This window comes from Centruroides sculpturatus, unplaced genomic scaffold (assembly GCF_000671375.1).
Source record: "Centruroides sculpturatus isolate CEXI.00-Female unplaced genomic scaffold, Cexi_2.0 scaffold155, whole genome shotgun sequence".
Classification (NCBI taxonomy): Eukaryota; Metazoa; Arthropoda; class Arachnida; order Scorpiones; family Buthidae; genus Centruroides; species Centruroides sculpturatus.
Genome location: NW_019384386.1, coordinates 870483 through 888522, shown reverse-complemented (window position 1 = coordinate 888522; position 18040 = coordinate 870483). Strand labels below are relative to the sequence as shown.

Here is an 18040-nt window from a genome sequence, read left to right as displayed (position 1 = left end):
GAATATTTTCAAATGATTCAAATTGCTATTTTTTCTCAATTATTCAATTTTCTCTTATCATGCATATAACTGACAATTGCAATATACTTTTACTTATTGGTAGACTGCATTAAATCACAGATATCAAAAAACACCACTAATATTATCTTCTCTTTTGATTTATCAGCCCTAAACGTTATCTATTGTGTTGAACTGAATGATTTCCATGTTGAGGATTGATATTTTATATGAGGGTTGTAGAGTAAACATCATATTTCATTGCCAATGATCACTCTACTCATTAAATAGGAATCCTGATCTATCAACTCATCACTCACTAAAACATGAACTTCATATTTTTTATCTGTTAAATCTGTTGGAACACAGTACTAGCATATATAATGCATGTTTAAATTGTTGATGAATAGTGAGTACACAGATCAATAAGAAAATCCCAAATTGTTTGCTAGGTCATTGATGTCAAACATTTTGTCTAATCTCTTTCCTTGGTCTTTATCATCTCATCATTCTTTACAATAGCAGGTCTCCCAGGATGAGGGTTATCTTCAATCAGTTTCTGAATTTTTAAACCACTTATTCTACTTTATAAACTTGTACTTTAATACAAATACAGATTTATAAAGTAGAATAAGTGGTATTACAGTACACAACAAAGAAATCATATGATTTCTATGCTGTTTATTTCATAGAGCATACTGAAAGTTTTTGTGAATGTTTTAAGTATGAAAATTTTATATGAAGTTTCATATAAAATTTGATGCTTATTTGCTACTTCAGATGCATCTCTTCTTATCAAATAAGTTTCTCAGATACTTCTGTATTTCTTATATAAATTCATATACCTGTAGTTTCCTGTACCAGATTCATTTTTGCTGTGCTGCTTGTAATGGAGATAGAGGCTATAAGTGATAGTTACACAATCTTAACTTACAAGAAACTGACTCTATCTCTCAGTCTCATATATTGTAAAAAATCCAAACTTTTGGATTTTTTACAATATATGTTATTTTTGACTTTACCTCATATTTGAAATGTCATTCACTCTATTTTAACATGGAAAATTAAATTTGGAGTGTTTAAATTATAAATAATGAATAACAAATTATCATAGGGAGTACCTGGATTACCAGGCTTCAAAGGCCATCCTGGTCCACCTGGAGAAGCTGGTCCCATTGGACCTCCTGGAAGAATAGGGTTAAAAGGATCTATTGGTGATTTTGGAGCACCTGGACCAAAAGGAATCAGAGTATGTTTTTGCTTTTTATAAATACACATTTTGTTATTAACAAGATGTTTAGGATTCATTGTGATTTCGAGCTGAAAGAGATAATTATACGATGTGAAAAATATCTTAGAAAAGAAATATTAAGTGAAGCGTAAAACCATTTAACAGGCTCGTTTTAGATTTTAAAATAAGTTTGTAAAGGTTGGAACCTTTACGCCAACAACAGACATAATTACTACGATAAATGTAAAAGTAGGTAAGAAGACCTTAAATCCTCGTGATGTAGACTTGGAAAGAAACACCTTTTTTCCGCCTTCTCCTCGTAGCATGGGCCACACGAAACCCTAAGCAATTGCCCAAAAACGCCTTCTAGACAAAGAAAGTTCTATTGTTGTTGCAGGACGTGCGTGCAGCCATTCAACTCCCGCCCCCTCCCACTAACTATGGGGGCCATTCCGGGAATAGTTCCCCCTCCCCAGCAGCATTCGTTTCCACGTCTTCAATAAATCAAAGTTTGGACAACCTTGTATTAGGTCCAGGTGACATCTTAATCACTACCTGCCCTCGATGTGATCTACCGGAACGTCGATGGCAGAGCGTTGACCTCTGACCCTCGCTCCCCTCCCCTCCCTTCCCATCATTCCCTTAGGGATCGCATCTCCTCCCCTACCGATGTAGATAGGCTGCGAGATAGGTACCGGGCTATGGCAATTGTCGCCATCTTAATATGCAGCAGAAAGCACTTAAGATAGATACCGAATGCAACTGCGCAGAATCGTAATTGCCGAACCAGACAGACAATGCAGATAACTAGACATGAATTATAGGTCTGCAATCGCGTACTTAATGTTTATATAATAATTTTAAATAAGACCGGCCTCATACCATCAGAAATGTGCCGAAGCAAAATAAATCGTTTAACGGCTTACTTTTCGTTTTAAGCTATTGTCAACTGAAATATCCGAAAAACGGAAAGTACAAGACAAGCGCTCTTCGTTTCTCAACATTACACAGTTACATATGAAAATATCCGCTTAATCTCATACAAAAGTACATTTTAGGCCAAATTATTAGCATTCGGTTATAAGCTAATTGTTGATACTTCTATTGTAATCGAAATTAGAATATTTAAATTAATTGAAAATTATTGTTGTGATTCTCTTTATAAAACTCGCGTAATTACATTGTGATATCGCAAAGCAAATTTCTAAAGCTAGAAATTATAATTAAATTCCATGGGTTATTTAAGAAGTCGACGATTCATACTGAGATGGATTATCATTAGTAAGACGATCGACAATCTACTTAGAAAATTCCAAATTAATATATACAAATTATACGCATGAAAAGCAAGATTCAAAGCTTATTTATTGAATATTGTTTTTGTGGCCAAAGGATCTCAATTTCATTTGTATTATCTTAGGCAGATTGGAAGTGCAAAATTTAGATTTCACATATATATTTAATGCATTTTATCTGTCCTGAAGTAATTTGTATTCCGAATAATTGAAGTGCATTGGTCATTCAGACGTTTAAGAACTAAATGCATTTTAACTTTATGAAATCTATCAAATGCAATAAGCTCATACATTAAGAAATTCTTGATTGTTCATTCTCCGGGTCTTTTACCGAGAGATGATGATTCTATTGTTCGGACGGACATCACTTTTCCAGTCTACAATGACGTCATTTCAAGGACGAGGTCAAGAGGTGGCATGCGCGTCATTCCCGAAACGTGATGGAGTAAATAGTTTGAGAAACCCACCCACCATTAGAGTCGGTATATTAAAGAGAAGGATCGTAGTAAAGTAATACTTGCGCAGGTAGGATGGCCAATGTCATCCGGCCTGTGCCAACGAACCCGGCTCGAAATCAACCTTTGAACTTGGCCGTGAGAAGAATGGATCGGAATCATCTTTGTGTCCGAGGATTCACTAAAACTTGCGAACGTGCTTTTGAACGGGACCTAATTGGGACGAGGAAAGTTTTTAATGAGGATCCGGCACCCGGAAGAAGTAACACTCAGAGAATTGTTTATCTCGGAAGAAGTGCAAGAATGCAGATAAAAATAAAACAATTGGACGTTCCGGAGAAAAGCGAAGGGCAAAGGTTTAGAAATGTGCCCAAGGGTCTTTATTAAAGCCACGAATAAAGTTGTAGTCCCTGCGGTTCTGTGGCTTAATTAGACATTCTAAATTAGCCTAGACACGATCCAAATTTAAACATGTCATCGACTGAAATAATTATTTTATTCTACTTTCTAAGTTTCTCAATTTGAATATTTAATTTTTTTTTCCAAATGTATAAAAATATCTCAGCAATAATTTGAAAACACATTAAGTAGAGCAAAAGTAAGTTTTAAAATTTACTGTAAACTTAACGCCAGTTTAATTAACTGTGTCTAATTAAACACATTTTATCCAACATTGGCTAGATTTATCTCGTCTTTACCTAAAAATCTCGCCCATTAGAAGAAAGGCAGCGCGTGCGGTCAAACTCGTGATTTCTCTGGACATCTCTGACAACGTCACGATGAAGCAAAACGTGACGGACAACAAATTAAAGCCGCCTTTGCCCAATACAAGAGGAGCAATTTCCCTATTACTCGTTTTGGCATCGCCCTCCTCGTCTCACCAATTTTCCTGTTTACCTAGGTTCAAGTCGATCGGGTTATCTGCGCCCATTAAGCGTTGCTTGTGGGCAATTTGCCCTATTACGTTGTCTCATGTGAGATCTTCTTTATCGTACGACAACGTTTAAAATAGAGGAAAGGAACGCCACATCGCCTCGCAAATATGAAAATTGATCCCAGTCTGAACCACGAATCATGTTTTTGATACTAAAAATGATATCGAAGTTCACTTCTCCAAAGTCGCGTTTGGATCTGAATTGATGATCCTTGCTCGTAATTTAACATTATTAAAGGATTTTTAAAGGAACTTTCTCGTAAAATAAAGAATTTATAGAAGAGAGAAATGAAAGATTCACATCTTTGTGGTTAAGTTCAGCAACTGTTTTGATTTCATTAAAGATTGAATCCGTATTTCATTTTAAAAAGTTGACCATCTTACTCAAATAACTTATTAAATATAATTATTTATAATTAGAAAATTGCCTTACCTGGAACTTCGATCATCTTTTTATAAACATTTAAGAAAGCCGCTTCTGCCGCTTTGCTTCTCTTGGAGAGGTTGTCTATCTCAGACTGAAAATTCTTGAGTAGAGGAGCCACTGCATTTCGAATTTCCTATAATAAAGTATCTTTATTTAACGTTTTGATATAGAAAGATTTTCCAAGTTACAAATGAAAAGTAAAATTTGGATCTACAAGCGTTTCGGATAAAGATTTCTCTCGACCTTCCCAATAAAGGCAAGCTTATACAGAATACAGAGGGAAAGTGATGAAAATTTCGATAAAAAAGAAAAGTCGAGTGGATGCACGAATAAAAAGTAAGTTAAAGGCACAGCTCATCAAACTTTTCTTGTGACTTTAGATGAACTCGAAGCTATTTATAAGGCCAATTGCCTTCATTTGAATCGGAGGAATTAAAACGTGGCAAAGAGAAATTTAATTCCTAAAAAGATCCAAAGTTTCTTTGAATGGATGAAGAGCCCATTTTGCTTCTTTCGTGACAATTTGCACTAGCCATTTCCCATCCTCCCGCACATTAATTAGGGGACCATGAGAGCCACCAGATTTTCTGAAGCAATGGAATTTCTTTATTTAATTATCCTAGAACCGCCCTTACCCATTTTCTCTCATTCGAACGCACGAACAACGAATTTATGAATGCCCAATTGGGGTAGAGACAGGCTCTTTCAAGCTGCAATGAATATTTAAAACACCCGGAAGTAGGAGTGCGTGACGACCCCGGAGTTTGCGTGACATTGCAACCTCCCACACCTCGACCCAAGCAAAACCGCAAACCCAATGGGCCATTAAGCAGAAAAACGGTGGCGGAGACTTTGGTGTGGAAGAGACGTCGCTTTCTTCCTACCACCTCATCCATCACTCCCTCCGGAGAAGGAGAGACCTCTGCGGCTCTTGCAAGCTCCACAAGTTTTTTCTCCTTTTCTTCTTCTTCTGATGCGGAAATTGAATCTTTATCAGAGCGAACCTGTCGGAACTCGCTTGTCGTCACTTTGCAATGGAATTTGTTGAGATGCCGATGCATGATTCATCGATGTTTCGATCTCTTAAAAGCAGCTACTATCGACGATTTAACTACTACCTTCATCTGATTTTTCTGCTTCAAACTGCCTTTTTTTACTACAGAACGATTCCAAATAACAATAAGATTTAAGTTGTGTTTCAAATTTTAATTCTGTTCAACAGAAAAGTCCACTATTTAATATCTAAAAAGAAATTTTTATTAAAACAATTAAGCATAAATATTAGTATAATTTCAATATAAATAGAACAACAACAATTATAAAGTAAGAATTCGAGAGGACCAGTGGTCAATGACGTCTGTTTTATAACAATCTTCCTTTCGATTGACATCATCTAAGAAGAGCAGCATTTGGCCTTTCTATATTTAACTTGGTTCCTTAAAATTAACATGGCAAAGTCGGAACTTTGGCCCAAGGTTAAGCATTAAAAAGCCCTAGAAATTAGAGATTTTATATGGCCCTGGAGCCGTTGTAAAATGTTCCTAATTGGTAGAGCATACATAATTTTGTGCAAAGCAAATTCGAAAAATGCCCGAGCGAAAAAACCATCAAATAGCCTACCAGATGGACAAGAAGACGGTGAATAGCTCCACTTTAAGACTGACATTACCACTAACTCGCCCTTTATGACTTTCGTAAGTCAATTTCGGCAGAAAAGAGGGTCGTTTAGAAAAGGAAGAAGCAGAAAAGGAATGGAAAATCCGGTCGACTGATCGGAATCTCGGTGAACTATAGATAAACAGGGCCCGATAACATTGAACGTAATTTTGGAGGGGAAAAAAACAGTTTTTATTCTTCTGAATATTTCTAATTTTCTAAAATTCTGTCTTAAGCAAAGCTAAAATCAAAATAACTGCAAAGTTATTAATTGCAGAATTTCTTGGATTCTTTTAAAAACTCTGCTATTTTTATAAACAATACAATACCGGAACTAATTTGATTCTTTCTCCCTTTCTAAATCTAAAGATCGAATTGATATGGAGTCCTTTTAAGAACGATGAAGCTTTGATTTTCCTTTTGCATTCGGTTTCTGCATTTATTTGAAATTCGTGCGTTTAATTGTGTCAGCGTGTGAATCTTAATTATTGAGCTTCTCCTCAAGTCGGTAGCAATTATTGCTTCTCATCCCATAATACTCGTCTTCTATCAAGTAAAAGAGGTATTCAGAAAATGTCCAAAGTCGGAATAACTTTTCCTTTTCCAGCAAAGGACTGTTTATCCAAATTGACTATCAGTGGAAGTGATAAGTCCGTCCATCAATCCAACATGGCAGGATTAAAGTTCAAGCGCCTATGAAAAGCAGTGAAACACAAAATTCAATTACAGGGATTGCCAGATGGAGATTAAGTCAAAGCGAACGAGATTGACAACATCTTCTTCAATCTAACACCTCCAACTCGCCTTTATGACTCGGTTCCATTGTAACCTCTTCCACTCTAATGTGCCTCAATGATGACGATGTCGGTTAATGGACACGCTTACTGACGCGCAGGATGATGGGAAACCGGTCACGTGAATTTCCTAGTGTCCGAATCATTCCAAAGAAAGTAGTTAACTCCATAGTTATAAGTTTACTTTTAAAAAAGAGACGTAACAGAAGTTGTAACTTTCCATTGTCAAGCATCATCGAATCGAGACATTGAAATTATCCTACTCTTCGATTTCTATCAGTTCGATACACTTTCTTACATTTTATTTCCACTGTACAAACTCTTTTACCTAATCTTACGCCAATAATAGTGTTAGAATTTTACAAGTTCAAAATAAAATAACAGTTTCACTTCTAATTACATCTCAACTGAGATCATATCAGAGATAAGTGCAGAAGAAAGAAATATTTAGCTGAAGTCTAAATGCGTCTAAGCTTTAACTTTTCGCCCTCGAAGGGAACAATCAGAGGACCAGACATAGCAATCACGACCACTCGAGTCGTTCAATCGAACAAACAATTTCCTCCTCGAGAAAACATCATCATCTCTATCAATATCACCATTTGGACGGAAAGGGAGAAGTGAAGTCCGCCGGGTGGCGAAGGAGGAGGACGAGTCCATTACGTCACGTCCTGATGACTGGACATTAAAAGCTCCCTCCGCGAATCTATAGACGACGAATACAATATAACACTAGGGTACGTTTTGCCGATACATCCCATCGTTGTCTGTCCGAATGATAGTGCTACTAACCGTTAATAGCAATCGAATCCAGCCATAATTGTTATGTTTTTTTTTTTCAAATTAGGTGTTTAAATCTAAGATCTCTTCTATTTGATTAATGAAATCTCCATGTAAAAAATGGCGGCATTTTAAAGTTGAAACTTTCAAGGAATCGAAGTATGCATTCCAGTTAAGTTGCCCTGGTATATTTTTATCTGACTTGCCGGAGGATTGGTAGGAAAAGCCATAATCTAGTTCCTGTCTTTATTTCATTATGTTGAAGGCGATGGTACAGTACAGTACAATCTTATCCTTTCCATTTACTTTTCGTGCGAAATGCGAAAATATCCATTTACTTTTTGCAAAAAGAGCACGGGCATCGTTTTTGATATCGAGAGGGAGAGGAGCCATTGTCCATTCACAATGGGCAGTGAAAGTAAACCGAGTGTCCGGTTTCAATTGTCACCATGGAAACTAGACCCGCTCCCCTTGACGTCATCGAAGAGGAGGACTGTTAAGAGTTAGACTCCGGAGGTCATTAAACGTTTTTAGCGTTTCCGCCGTCCAGAACGGAAGTTAATCGGACTTTGAAGGGGAACGGAAAACAAAAGACACCCCGCATTTCCGGGAATGCGCCAGAAAGGAGAAGTCACAATAGAGAATGGGATGAGAAGAAGAAAGAATGGGGGAGAAAGGATAAAAAAACGTGTTAATGAACAATCGGAACCGACATTTTGATAAAAATAGCGACGTCGTTAGCGAACGAGATGAGAAGAAGCGAGATTGGTTGCCTGGCAACCACTTTGCTTCGGATTAGAGGTAGATCGACCCTAAGCTGATCCTAATGAAAATTAATAAAGGAAATGCCTTACCTGTTGCGTGGATTTCTTGAAATCTCGGCTCAACTCCACCAGCTTCTTCCGCGAAAGGTCGCTCTCGTCCTGTCTGTCCGCTAATTCCGTGGCTATTATATCGAGTTCTTTCTGGAAAAAAAAGAAATTCCAATTCAGAAGAGTAAAAGTCTTTGTATTCTAAGCTTTGGCTTGGCAGTTTTGATAAACACTTCTACACGGAAGCCAATCTCCAAATCGAACGGGTCATCGCGACTCTCGATGCCACGGAGTGTAAAAACTTACAAATAATATCGTCTATCGATACTCGGTGCCGATTCGGCTCGATAATCTAATAAGAAACGGTTTCAAAAATGAATTATTTTATCAATAATGAATGGCTAATGTGAATCTAAAGATGTAGAGTTATTTAGCAGACATAATAGCATCACGCGAGCCCCCTAATGATACGTTGTATCTCACTATTGTCATGGTAACGTCCACTGTAATTCCCAACCCAGGAAGAAAGGGTCGAACAGGTGTCGCCAGGGATGTCCTTAATGAGCTGGACGTGTGCAAACAGGTTGCAAAATTTTCACGTGGACTGTTACGCCCAATTCATCGCGTTGTACCGAATCGACTACGTCCGATGCTTACTTTAACCAGTCGGTCTTCCCCCCTCTTAAGAAAAGAAAAACAAACCGAGTATACTTTGAAACAACGTTTATTTAAAGAGAGATAAAATTAATAATAAAATATCCTGTCGGAACTCCGCGAGTTAAATAACTGTGTATCGTTATTTGATCATTCGGCCCAATTTGATCCGACTAAAAACTACGTGACTACATGACTAATGTAGTGTTGAAATCCTGTCAAGTGCTTACGAGACACGACGTCCTAAGGGAAGAAGAGTTCCCCCTCTAACAGCAATCACGTGATTATTCGGCTTAGCAGTGTATAAAAGGACTAACTCGACTATTAACTCGGTCGAACAATATTCTAAGCCTCTTATATTAAACAACGCATCAATTATTAAGCTGTCTGAAAGAAAGAGAGCGAAGGAGAGGAAAGTACAAATTGGATGCCATTAAGACGTCATCAATTTGAGATCTCTTCTTATCGCTGTTCTCATCGAACCAAGATAATATCGACTCTTTTAATTGATAGATTAGACATTTATTTTTATAGATATTAAATTACTCTTCCATTAATTATGATGAAGCTCGATAGAGTTAAAAGATATTTTAAATGTGCATAGAAATAACTAGAGTGTTTTAAAAATGAAGAGGTTAATCAAAATAAAAAGAGAGTTTAAAAAAATACCTTGGACTGATCAGCCGTTGCTTTATATTCGTCCATCAGAAAAATGAAATTTTAAAAGGGCCACAATCGATTCAGATAGGCATTAAGTGCCTATGAGTGTATTTAAATTCGATGGATACAGCATGCTAATATGAATACAGTGTAATCACCTTTCATGTTATTTTGCTGCGCAGGGTTAAATATTTATTTTGTTTTAGTTGATACGGGGCAGAAGGATGTGCACGAACAAGCACATAATTATTCTTGACCAAACTCAATCGATATTAAATCCCATCGGACAAATGTTGGGATTTTTATACTTTTTTTAGTGTTTAAAGCACTTTTAGCAAAACTGAAAATATGGAGTGCGAAAACAGTATCTAGTCATTCACAACAACACATTAAGTCACCTATTAAAAGGAGCAGCAGAACTATAAAAACAAATACGGCCACAGGTGGTGTTTTATTGAGTCCCGTTACCCGTTTTACTAGCGGGGTATACGTATGGTGCAGCACATAATCCCACACTTTTAAACAGCAAAGAAAAAAAAATCAATTTTATGGCCCACAAAAGGATCTGCTTGACGCATCGACGAGCTGCCGGTCTGATCGGGCTCTGCCAGGGCGGAGTCGCCCCTCTGTTCTCCAGATGTCCGCGACGCATCCTCATCCCCCGCTACAATTACGTAAAGCGTTATCGAAATAAACCGTCCCGTCTGTAATGGAATCCGATAGAATGAATATTTATTCCCATCCCTTCCGCAAAGACAAACTCTGGTTTAGTGGCAAATTACGAATCTGTTTAAATTCTTCCCTTCCCGCATTTCGACGGTTTCCGAACGGGTTTTTGGTGTAAATAAAGACAGCGGATAATGAATTTGGTTTCTTCGAAAACTGTTAGACCGTTGCGGACTGACAGATAAGGATTGCGTTAGTTGAATGCGCTAGGACACAAGATGTTATTTACGATTGTTAACAATTTTTAGTAGGATTTACACTAATATTAAGTTGCACAGATAATGGGTTAAGAGAATAATCTAAATTGTGAGCCATGCAGGGAGATATATAGATATTATGCGCGCCAATCGATTGCTGACTCATTAAGCTTAACACCAGCAGCGCGTCTGCAGCTCCCAACGGTGGTCTCCCTCCCCTCTAGAGGGGTGAGGTACAAACCACCTCTAAACGACGTAGGTCGGGCGATCCGATATCCACAGACTGGACAGAAAGGGCTGAGATAGCGATAAATCCATTATACCGATTAAAACTTTTGTCTGTCGCCCCCCGTCGGACCACGCCTATTTCGACGGGAATGACCGGTGACGTCACGAATCCCCGTTGCGCCCATCAGAAATGCAAAAATAGTGATGGAATTAGGAGATTTTAAAGAAGCAAATGACGCCAGATGTTGCGCATACTTAATTCGTTATCGTGGTAGATAAGCAAAGTGTAAAATAAAGGGATGGAGGGAGCAGGCGAGGTCCTTCGGAGGGTGGGGAAGATCCGGTACGGTGTGGGTGCGGCAGTCACGTGACAATACGGGCCGAACGGGGCGGAGTACTATATAATTTGTCCATCTATATGCAGACAATAAGTTATAATTGAATGAACTCGAAATTAGTTAAGTGCGTCCGAATGGCTGAAGGGCCTCACAAACCTGTTACACTTTTCCAACGAAAAAAGTTAAGTTGAATTTTCGAATTAAAAGCGTGACAGTAGTGTGACGTCATGCCATCGTCACGCACCTTTCCCTCCTCACGTTCTTTCAAATTACTCTTAAATCAGGGCTACAATGCCGTAAACAATGCAACAGATGGTGAGGTTGTCCGCTGCCAAATTAACTCGGGACGTAGATGACAGGTGGAGCCACTCGTCTCCCTGCACTCTCAGGAGGGGGAAGGAAATGAGAATAGATGTTGGGAAAAGTTTGTTGGCGAAACTAAGATATAGTAAAGCACGTTAATATCAGAAGGTCGTACTCATTTATTCACAGATGAATAGCTGGAGGAGCGCAAGGCAGCAGTTCGAATAGAAGAGGAGGAAGACTTTGCATCCTCAGTTTAAATAAATAATTCATGGCTGTGTTATCCTGGATTTTTGTGTTGTACATTCATTCCAATCAGTTAACTCTCATAACTGATAGCTCTTCATCTCCACTTTATCATTAGAAAACGCATTCTGCTCCGGAACAACCCAAATTTGTTTCTTCCTACGTAGTGTTTAGAGAATTTAGCTGAAAATTCGTCCGAATTAAAATTAGTCTTTCAATGTTTTCCACATGATATTGACTATCTTATTATCTTATTTTTTTTTAGCACAAAGGAAAGAAAGTAAAGTGAATAATAAATTCAATGCTTCACTGCATGACTAGAGAATATTGCGGAGAAAACGCATCCTGCAAAGTTGTTTAAATTCATTTATGGAGTTTACTTTTTAATTTTAAATTTGCACACGTGCCACATTATACCGTAGATAGATGGCTTCATTTTAAAAGATGACTAGAAAATCCAACGATCGGATTCACTTTCTATCTTGTCCTCTTCGACAATTCTTCAAAGAAAGTGCTTTTTCCCTGTAATAAGTAGATATTTATGAAAAGTTATTTATTGTATAAATAGGCAATTATAAAGGCTGGGAACTCATAAAAGTAAATTTTTTATTATTTATTGCTTTTGTCGGAGTAAGGATGATTTATCGTTCTCGTTCCTTCTTATTGAAAATTCAATCTAGTTTAAGGAAATTGGATCATCCCCGGTTATCAGGTTTTGGGAGGACCGCCTCCTGTGGATTAACGAGCTATCCAAATTTCTTCCCAATAATCAACATCCGAAAGCCATTTTTCTTTTCTGACACCCGCAAAATTATTGTTTTTATTAATTACGAGCCAAACTTCAGATTCGATGCTCTTCTGGAAGTCTCGAGCTAAGTTCCTCGTAGTGGGTTTTCGACTTCTTTCAAGATTTGTGGATGGATATTGTAATTGCATTAGCATCGACGAAGACAATAATCTTTATGGAAGGAAGAAAAATTGTCCCTGTAAAGAGTTGCTAAAATTCGAGATTCGAACGAGAGTTAGATCTCGATCTTTTCCTTTGGAACCGAGTCCTTTAAGTAGACACGGCCTAATTGGTGATAACCTAACCAGTCGACAATTCTTTTTTAAGGGGCGAGGGGAAGAGGTCGCTAGTGTCGCCAATGCGTCTCTGCCTATGCATCCGCCCTCCAAGTTGGCGCCATGGCAGTCGAGCGCTCATTGCTGCGTTCCGATTCATTTGCATGCTGATTTGTCTAGAGCCAGCGGTCCTTTCCCCCCTCGGGTCCTCATCTATCTCTGTCACCGAAGGTGCGGGGAGCCCCGGATTAATATTCGCGCGCCACAGTCTGCGGGGACCGGGGGAACTTGTGGGGCCCCCGGGGAACGAGTCCGTTGGGAGGGTTACAGCAGCACCGCCCCCGCTCGCTAATTACTGCGGACAGACCGATGGATAGTTTTTCCATCTGTTTTAATAACCTACGCCTGCCGGTGGGACTTTTCATAGTTTTTCGTTGGGTATACAAATAAAAAGCTCCAGCGATGAAAACATCAAAGTTCGGTCGGAAGAGTTCCCAACATTATTTTTCGACATTATCAAAATGCCTATGCAAAAGAGGATGCCTAAAATATTTTCCAATTTCCAGCGACTGTCCAAATATCCAAGTGACAATTAATCCAACCGCATTACTTTTAAGAGCCATCGGTTCCATTCCTTTAAAAGTGAACAAAATTAAAGTCGTTTCGATATAAATTTCGTTGTAATCGGGAATAATAATGTCTTACAGGTCCAGGAAAAGTGAATTAATTTCTTTAGTAGTCTGAGCTCATTACTTAACCTTGTGACCGAATTCAATTTTCGAAAGAATCACCTTGGTCCTTGAAGGACTTTGAGGGAACAATAAGGGCATCCATCATGGATTCAGTGCATCGCTATAACATAAACCATCGGATCCTTATCAGTTCTTTTGTAACTCTATTGGCTAGACCGATCTTGACAGTAGTGTCTCCGATTTCGACCGAGGCAAGTCTGATTTATTTTATAGATTTTTAGTATAATCGTTCCTTATTGCCTTTCATATAAAAATTTTCCTCTAAAATATACCGAGACCATTTCTTTTATTATCTATTCTCATCTAAAACTGAAATAATAAAGGCAATTTCAATAATTTTGGAATGCGTAGAATCTATGTTTAATTCTACCTTTAATTGTCTTCTGATCTATCGATAAAATATTATTTTTCTTCTTTAATTTAATACTAAACCATCAGAATTCGATGTCGGAACTTTCAAATAAGTTAATTAATATGGCAAATCGAATAGCTTGTAAATCTCGTAAATTCGTGCGTGGTCTGATATTATGGAAGATTATCGACCTTTACGGGTTAAAAAATCCTAGATAGATAGGTCTACGAGTCGAGGCCGGTTTTGAACCACGTATCATCCATTCAGGATATATTGAAGACCTCCCGTTACCCAACAGCCTTGATCTTTGAACTCGACAGATTAGGGAATCTCCTGACGTCTTATTTCCGTCGTCAAAGAATCCCCGCAGAGTTGTGTGTCCAATAAATCTGCGACGAGATGGCGCATTGAACCCTATTTCTAATGGCACCCCATTGGGCACCCGGCTTGTCTTTTCACCCTTTCCTTGACATCCGTCATTGCTACCAGATCTGATAGAGGGAGGACGTTGGCCCCTCTTCCTTTAATTTGTCTTTTCTATCGGCAGATCTTTTATGGGGAGGATGAGGAAATGATCGGCGTGAAATGAATTTTTGGCTGTAGAAATATCGAAAGAAAATTATACACTTAATAAACTAAACTATACTCTTACTCTCATGATTTAGTGATAATTTAATGGATAATCTTTCGATTTTATCACAACAAATCTGTTCAAAAACAGAAATATATTTAAACCTAATTAAAAGGTTTTGTTGAATTTCCGAGATATAATTAAATTTTATTCGGAAATTATTTAGAAATGATTCGTAATAAACGAGTTTATGACCGTTTATTTGAAATCATATGAAAAACTATTGATATTTAGATCTTCCTTCCTTTATGATCGAGATTTACTTTATAAGCTATTTATGATTATCAAAATCTCTTAATCTAAATTTAAATCTGAAGAAGAATTTTAAGTCTATTTCTTTAAATGAAAGAAGATTTAAGTAATATTTGAATGTACAAAACGATTCTTATATAGTGTTGGTGGCCGAAACTTTTAAACGGGACTTCTTCGTGAAAATTTAAGTTAAATTGGATATAGAAAAGAAAATTCGAAATAAACGAAGCTTTTCGAGTGTCTATTGGTCTCCCATACATTAAGGACTCTTTTTATCAATTTAAAAAAATTTCCGTTCAATTGTTCCTTTATTTATGAAGTTTATCTCTCAAGTTTAATATTTACTCGGCCCGATTCGTCCCCGGGGGCCTATGCGACTGCGATACAATTGGACACGGATGTGTATTTGTGCCATTGAGTTGCCATTGAGTTTAGTTATTCAGCAAGTGGGTCCCCCCGAGGATTTCGTGCCCAAGTTGATTGACAAGATGTAAGAGCGGTTGGGGATTCGCTTAATGAAAGAACCCGAGACAAGAAGTGAAGAAAGCGTGTTGAATAAACCAAACAATGAGTCTGTATGTCACAATCAGATGGACTCTGCGTACTTCCTAATGAGAATGGATAGGATTACGTCTTTCGCTCGGACGGATAGATCTCCCTCAGACGCACCTTCTCTGCGAATTTTTCATCTTTAAAATAAATTAGTTTCTCTTTTAAGGATTATTAGGAATTTTGTTTCTGTTCCTCATATTTTTACAATTCACTGCATAAGAAGAATATTTTAATACAACCTGTTAACAACAGCCGTTATACTTATCAATTTAGAGAAGTAACTTTTCCAATGAATGCTTAGAGTTCAAATTTTGATTAATCGTGTAATTCACAATTTGCTCCTTCTTCTAATTCCATAATAAACAACGTCGTTGTAATTAAAATTGCGTTACAAACCGTATGTAAACTGCTGGCAGAGAAGATGCGAATGCTTTTTATATCATGGTAAAACTGAATAATTAATAAGAGAAGAGAAATGTAAGCAGACTGGAGAAATAGAATAGAGGCCCTACTATATAAAGAAGCTCTGCGCATGTTTCAATATCATAATTTAAATTTTCATTGTACTTAAGGTTGAAATATTGCGTATTTCTAACCCAATAAAGCAAAGGAAAATGAAATCGCCATCCAGGTCAAACGAGAAAGCAAAGAAATGATTGGAATTCCCCAAGAAACCGTTTGCCAGAGGAAAAGTATAGGGACCGAATCTCACCTTATGTACGATGCGGCGCTGAGAGATAGGATGGGTTACGACCACACATTCGCTGTCGGGGGAGAGTAAAACAACCCTGGTAGGGCCATTCCCCCAAGTCATAAAGATAGTCCAACACAACTCTGCTGTAGTTGCTTCGCCGTCCGCCAGACTGCGTAGCCGTTCTATCACCCTCGCAGCTTTATTGTCTCATCACAGTAAATATTTAAATATTGAAGACAATGTCCAACCGGGGACCAGGTATAAATCACATCTTCAATCAGCTACCCCCCAGCAGCCGGTAAGATAATCCCTTCAATACATATTCATCCCCCCTCGCTGCACATGCGACTTTGCTTCTCTACCGGGATCCATTCATCACCTGCAAGGATCGTCTATCAACTAATCCACTTCTGCTTTGGACTCGTCCAGGAACCGCATTTCTTACTTCCCTTCTACGCCTCGATCCCCGGGAGGGATTCGTCCCAACCTAGAAATGAGTTTTCGTTCCCTCAATGGTGGGCCTTGGCGCAATACCCGCCGTGCCCCGATTTTATCGCTTGTCATAAGTTCCCTCCCAAGATGTAGTAGATGCTCCATCAGTATTTATTTATTTATTTATTCATTCTCTAGTTGGATAAATCACCTGCATGTTCACTTATCAACTTCAATTTAATAGGCTTAGCTCTAATTTCCAATTCGCTTTCTTTTTTTTAATTTCGTGATGAGAAAGGCCCAAGGCATAATTTCACTTTTGATTCATTTTTTTTCTTCTCAAACAATTTCGAATTCTAGCTTTAGACGTTCGGTCTCTGGTAGTTCTCGATGTCAATTTTTGTCGTCTTGTAGGTCAAAAACACTGTGAAATCTGTGATTAGGCGAAAGTCTGAAATTCGGAGTACACTTCTACCCGTATCAACAGACCTAGTTTAAGTGAAGCAAATGATAGAGTTTTTATTAACTAGAATATCTGTGTTGCATTCCCTTATATATTCATGCCTTAAACGGCTGCACCCTCGCTAATGATTTCGATGCCCATATCAGTTTTTTGCGATTTAATCTCGGTTACAACTTTTTACTCGAGTGTAGTTCACCTTTTGTTCGACGGTCCTGCAATTTCGAACGACGCCAGGCCGTAAGTCGTCTGCTCGGTCAGACGAAGAATGAAAGCAACGCGCGTGCAAATTTACTGCACCCAACCGTCTCTAGGCAGCCATAGAGGATGGCGTCCGTGATATAACCCTTAAATATGATCAATGGAGCTTTCCCCATCTCGGTGAGGACTTCATCATGGACGCGTACGGAATAAACAAACATGGAACGGAATGGATTTTTGCATAGGAGCTCTTTTGTCTGGCGTCTGTGCGGCGGCTTCGCATACGCAATGAGGAGACAATCAAAAGACATTCGCGCCCTCCATTTATAGCCCGGAGACTCCGGATGTTCGGCTCTGAGCTTTCCCCTGCCATGGAAATCCGCCATCGAGAACCGTGATTACACAGATCGGAATATTGGATAACTCGTTTTATGCCTAATGTTCCGTGGGTGGCAATGTGAGTGCTGCATTTGATGCCTTTATTCGGATCTCGCCCCGACAAAAGAACAATTCGATGTTCAATTCCTCAATGAAAGCCTTGTATACTTTATATCTTCTGCATGATTTTAATGGTAAATCTACTGAAACCGTCGCCGATAACTTTAGATGTAAGCTGATGTCTTTTATATTGACTTTATGAGATTACTGCGTTTTTATTTTATTGAAAAACGCTATATAAATAAATTTATGTCATTTGTTAAAGTACAGTACAGTACGGTTCGTAATAAAGGTCTTCCTACTACTTTGATCCGTATGCTCCGTCCTAAATTAAAAACTGAATCTTTATAAAAGAAAAGTATAGAAGAACCGAACTATTGCTTATAGAAAAACAAGGGCGCTGACCCCAAGAAGTGTGGGTGGATAATCGTCGCTCATCCCATAATAGTCCGATATTGCACTTCCTCTCCGCTTTGCCACT

The 18040-nt window shown here is 38.2% G+C and overlaps 1 protein-coding gene across 2 annotated transcripts in view; it reads right to left on the bottom strand.

The window, feature by feature from the left end:
• LOC111618093 (homeobox protein cut-like) overlaps positions 1 to 18040 on the bottom strand; it is a 97924-nt gene that overhangs the window by 63531 nt on the left and 16353 nt on the right. For both annotated transcript variants that reach the window (XM_023359539.1, XM_023359540.1), the window contains exons 2-3: positions 8424 to 8534; positions 4346 to 4472 (exon numbers count right to left, since the gene is read on the bottom strand). In XM_023359539.1, coding sequence (XP_023215307.1) covers positions 4346 to 4472; positions 8424 to 8534 — 238 coding nt within the window. The remainder of the gene's footprint in view (positions 1 to 4345; positions 4473 to 8423; positions 8535 to 18040) is intronic.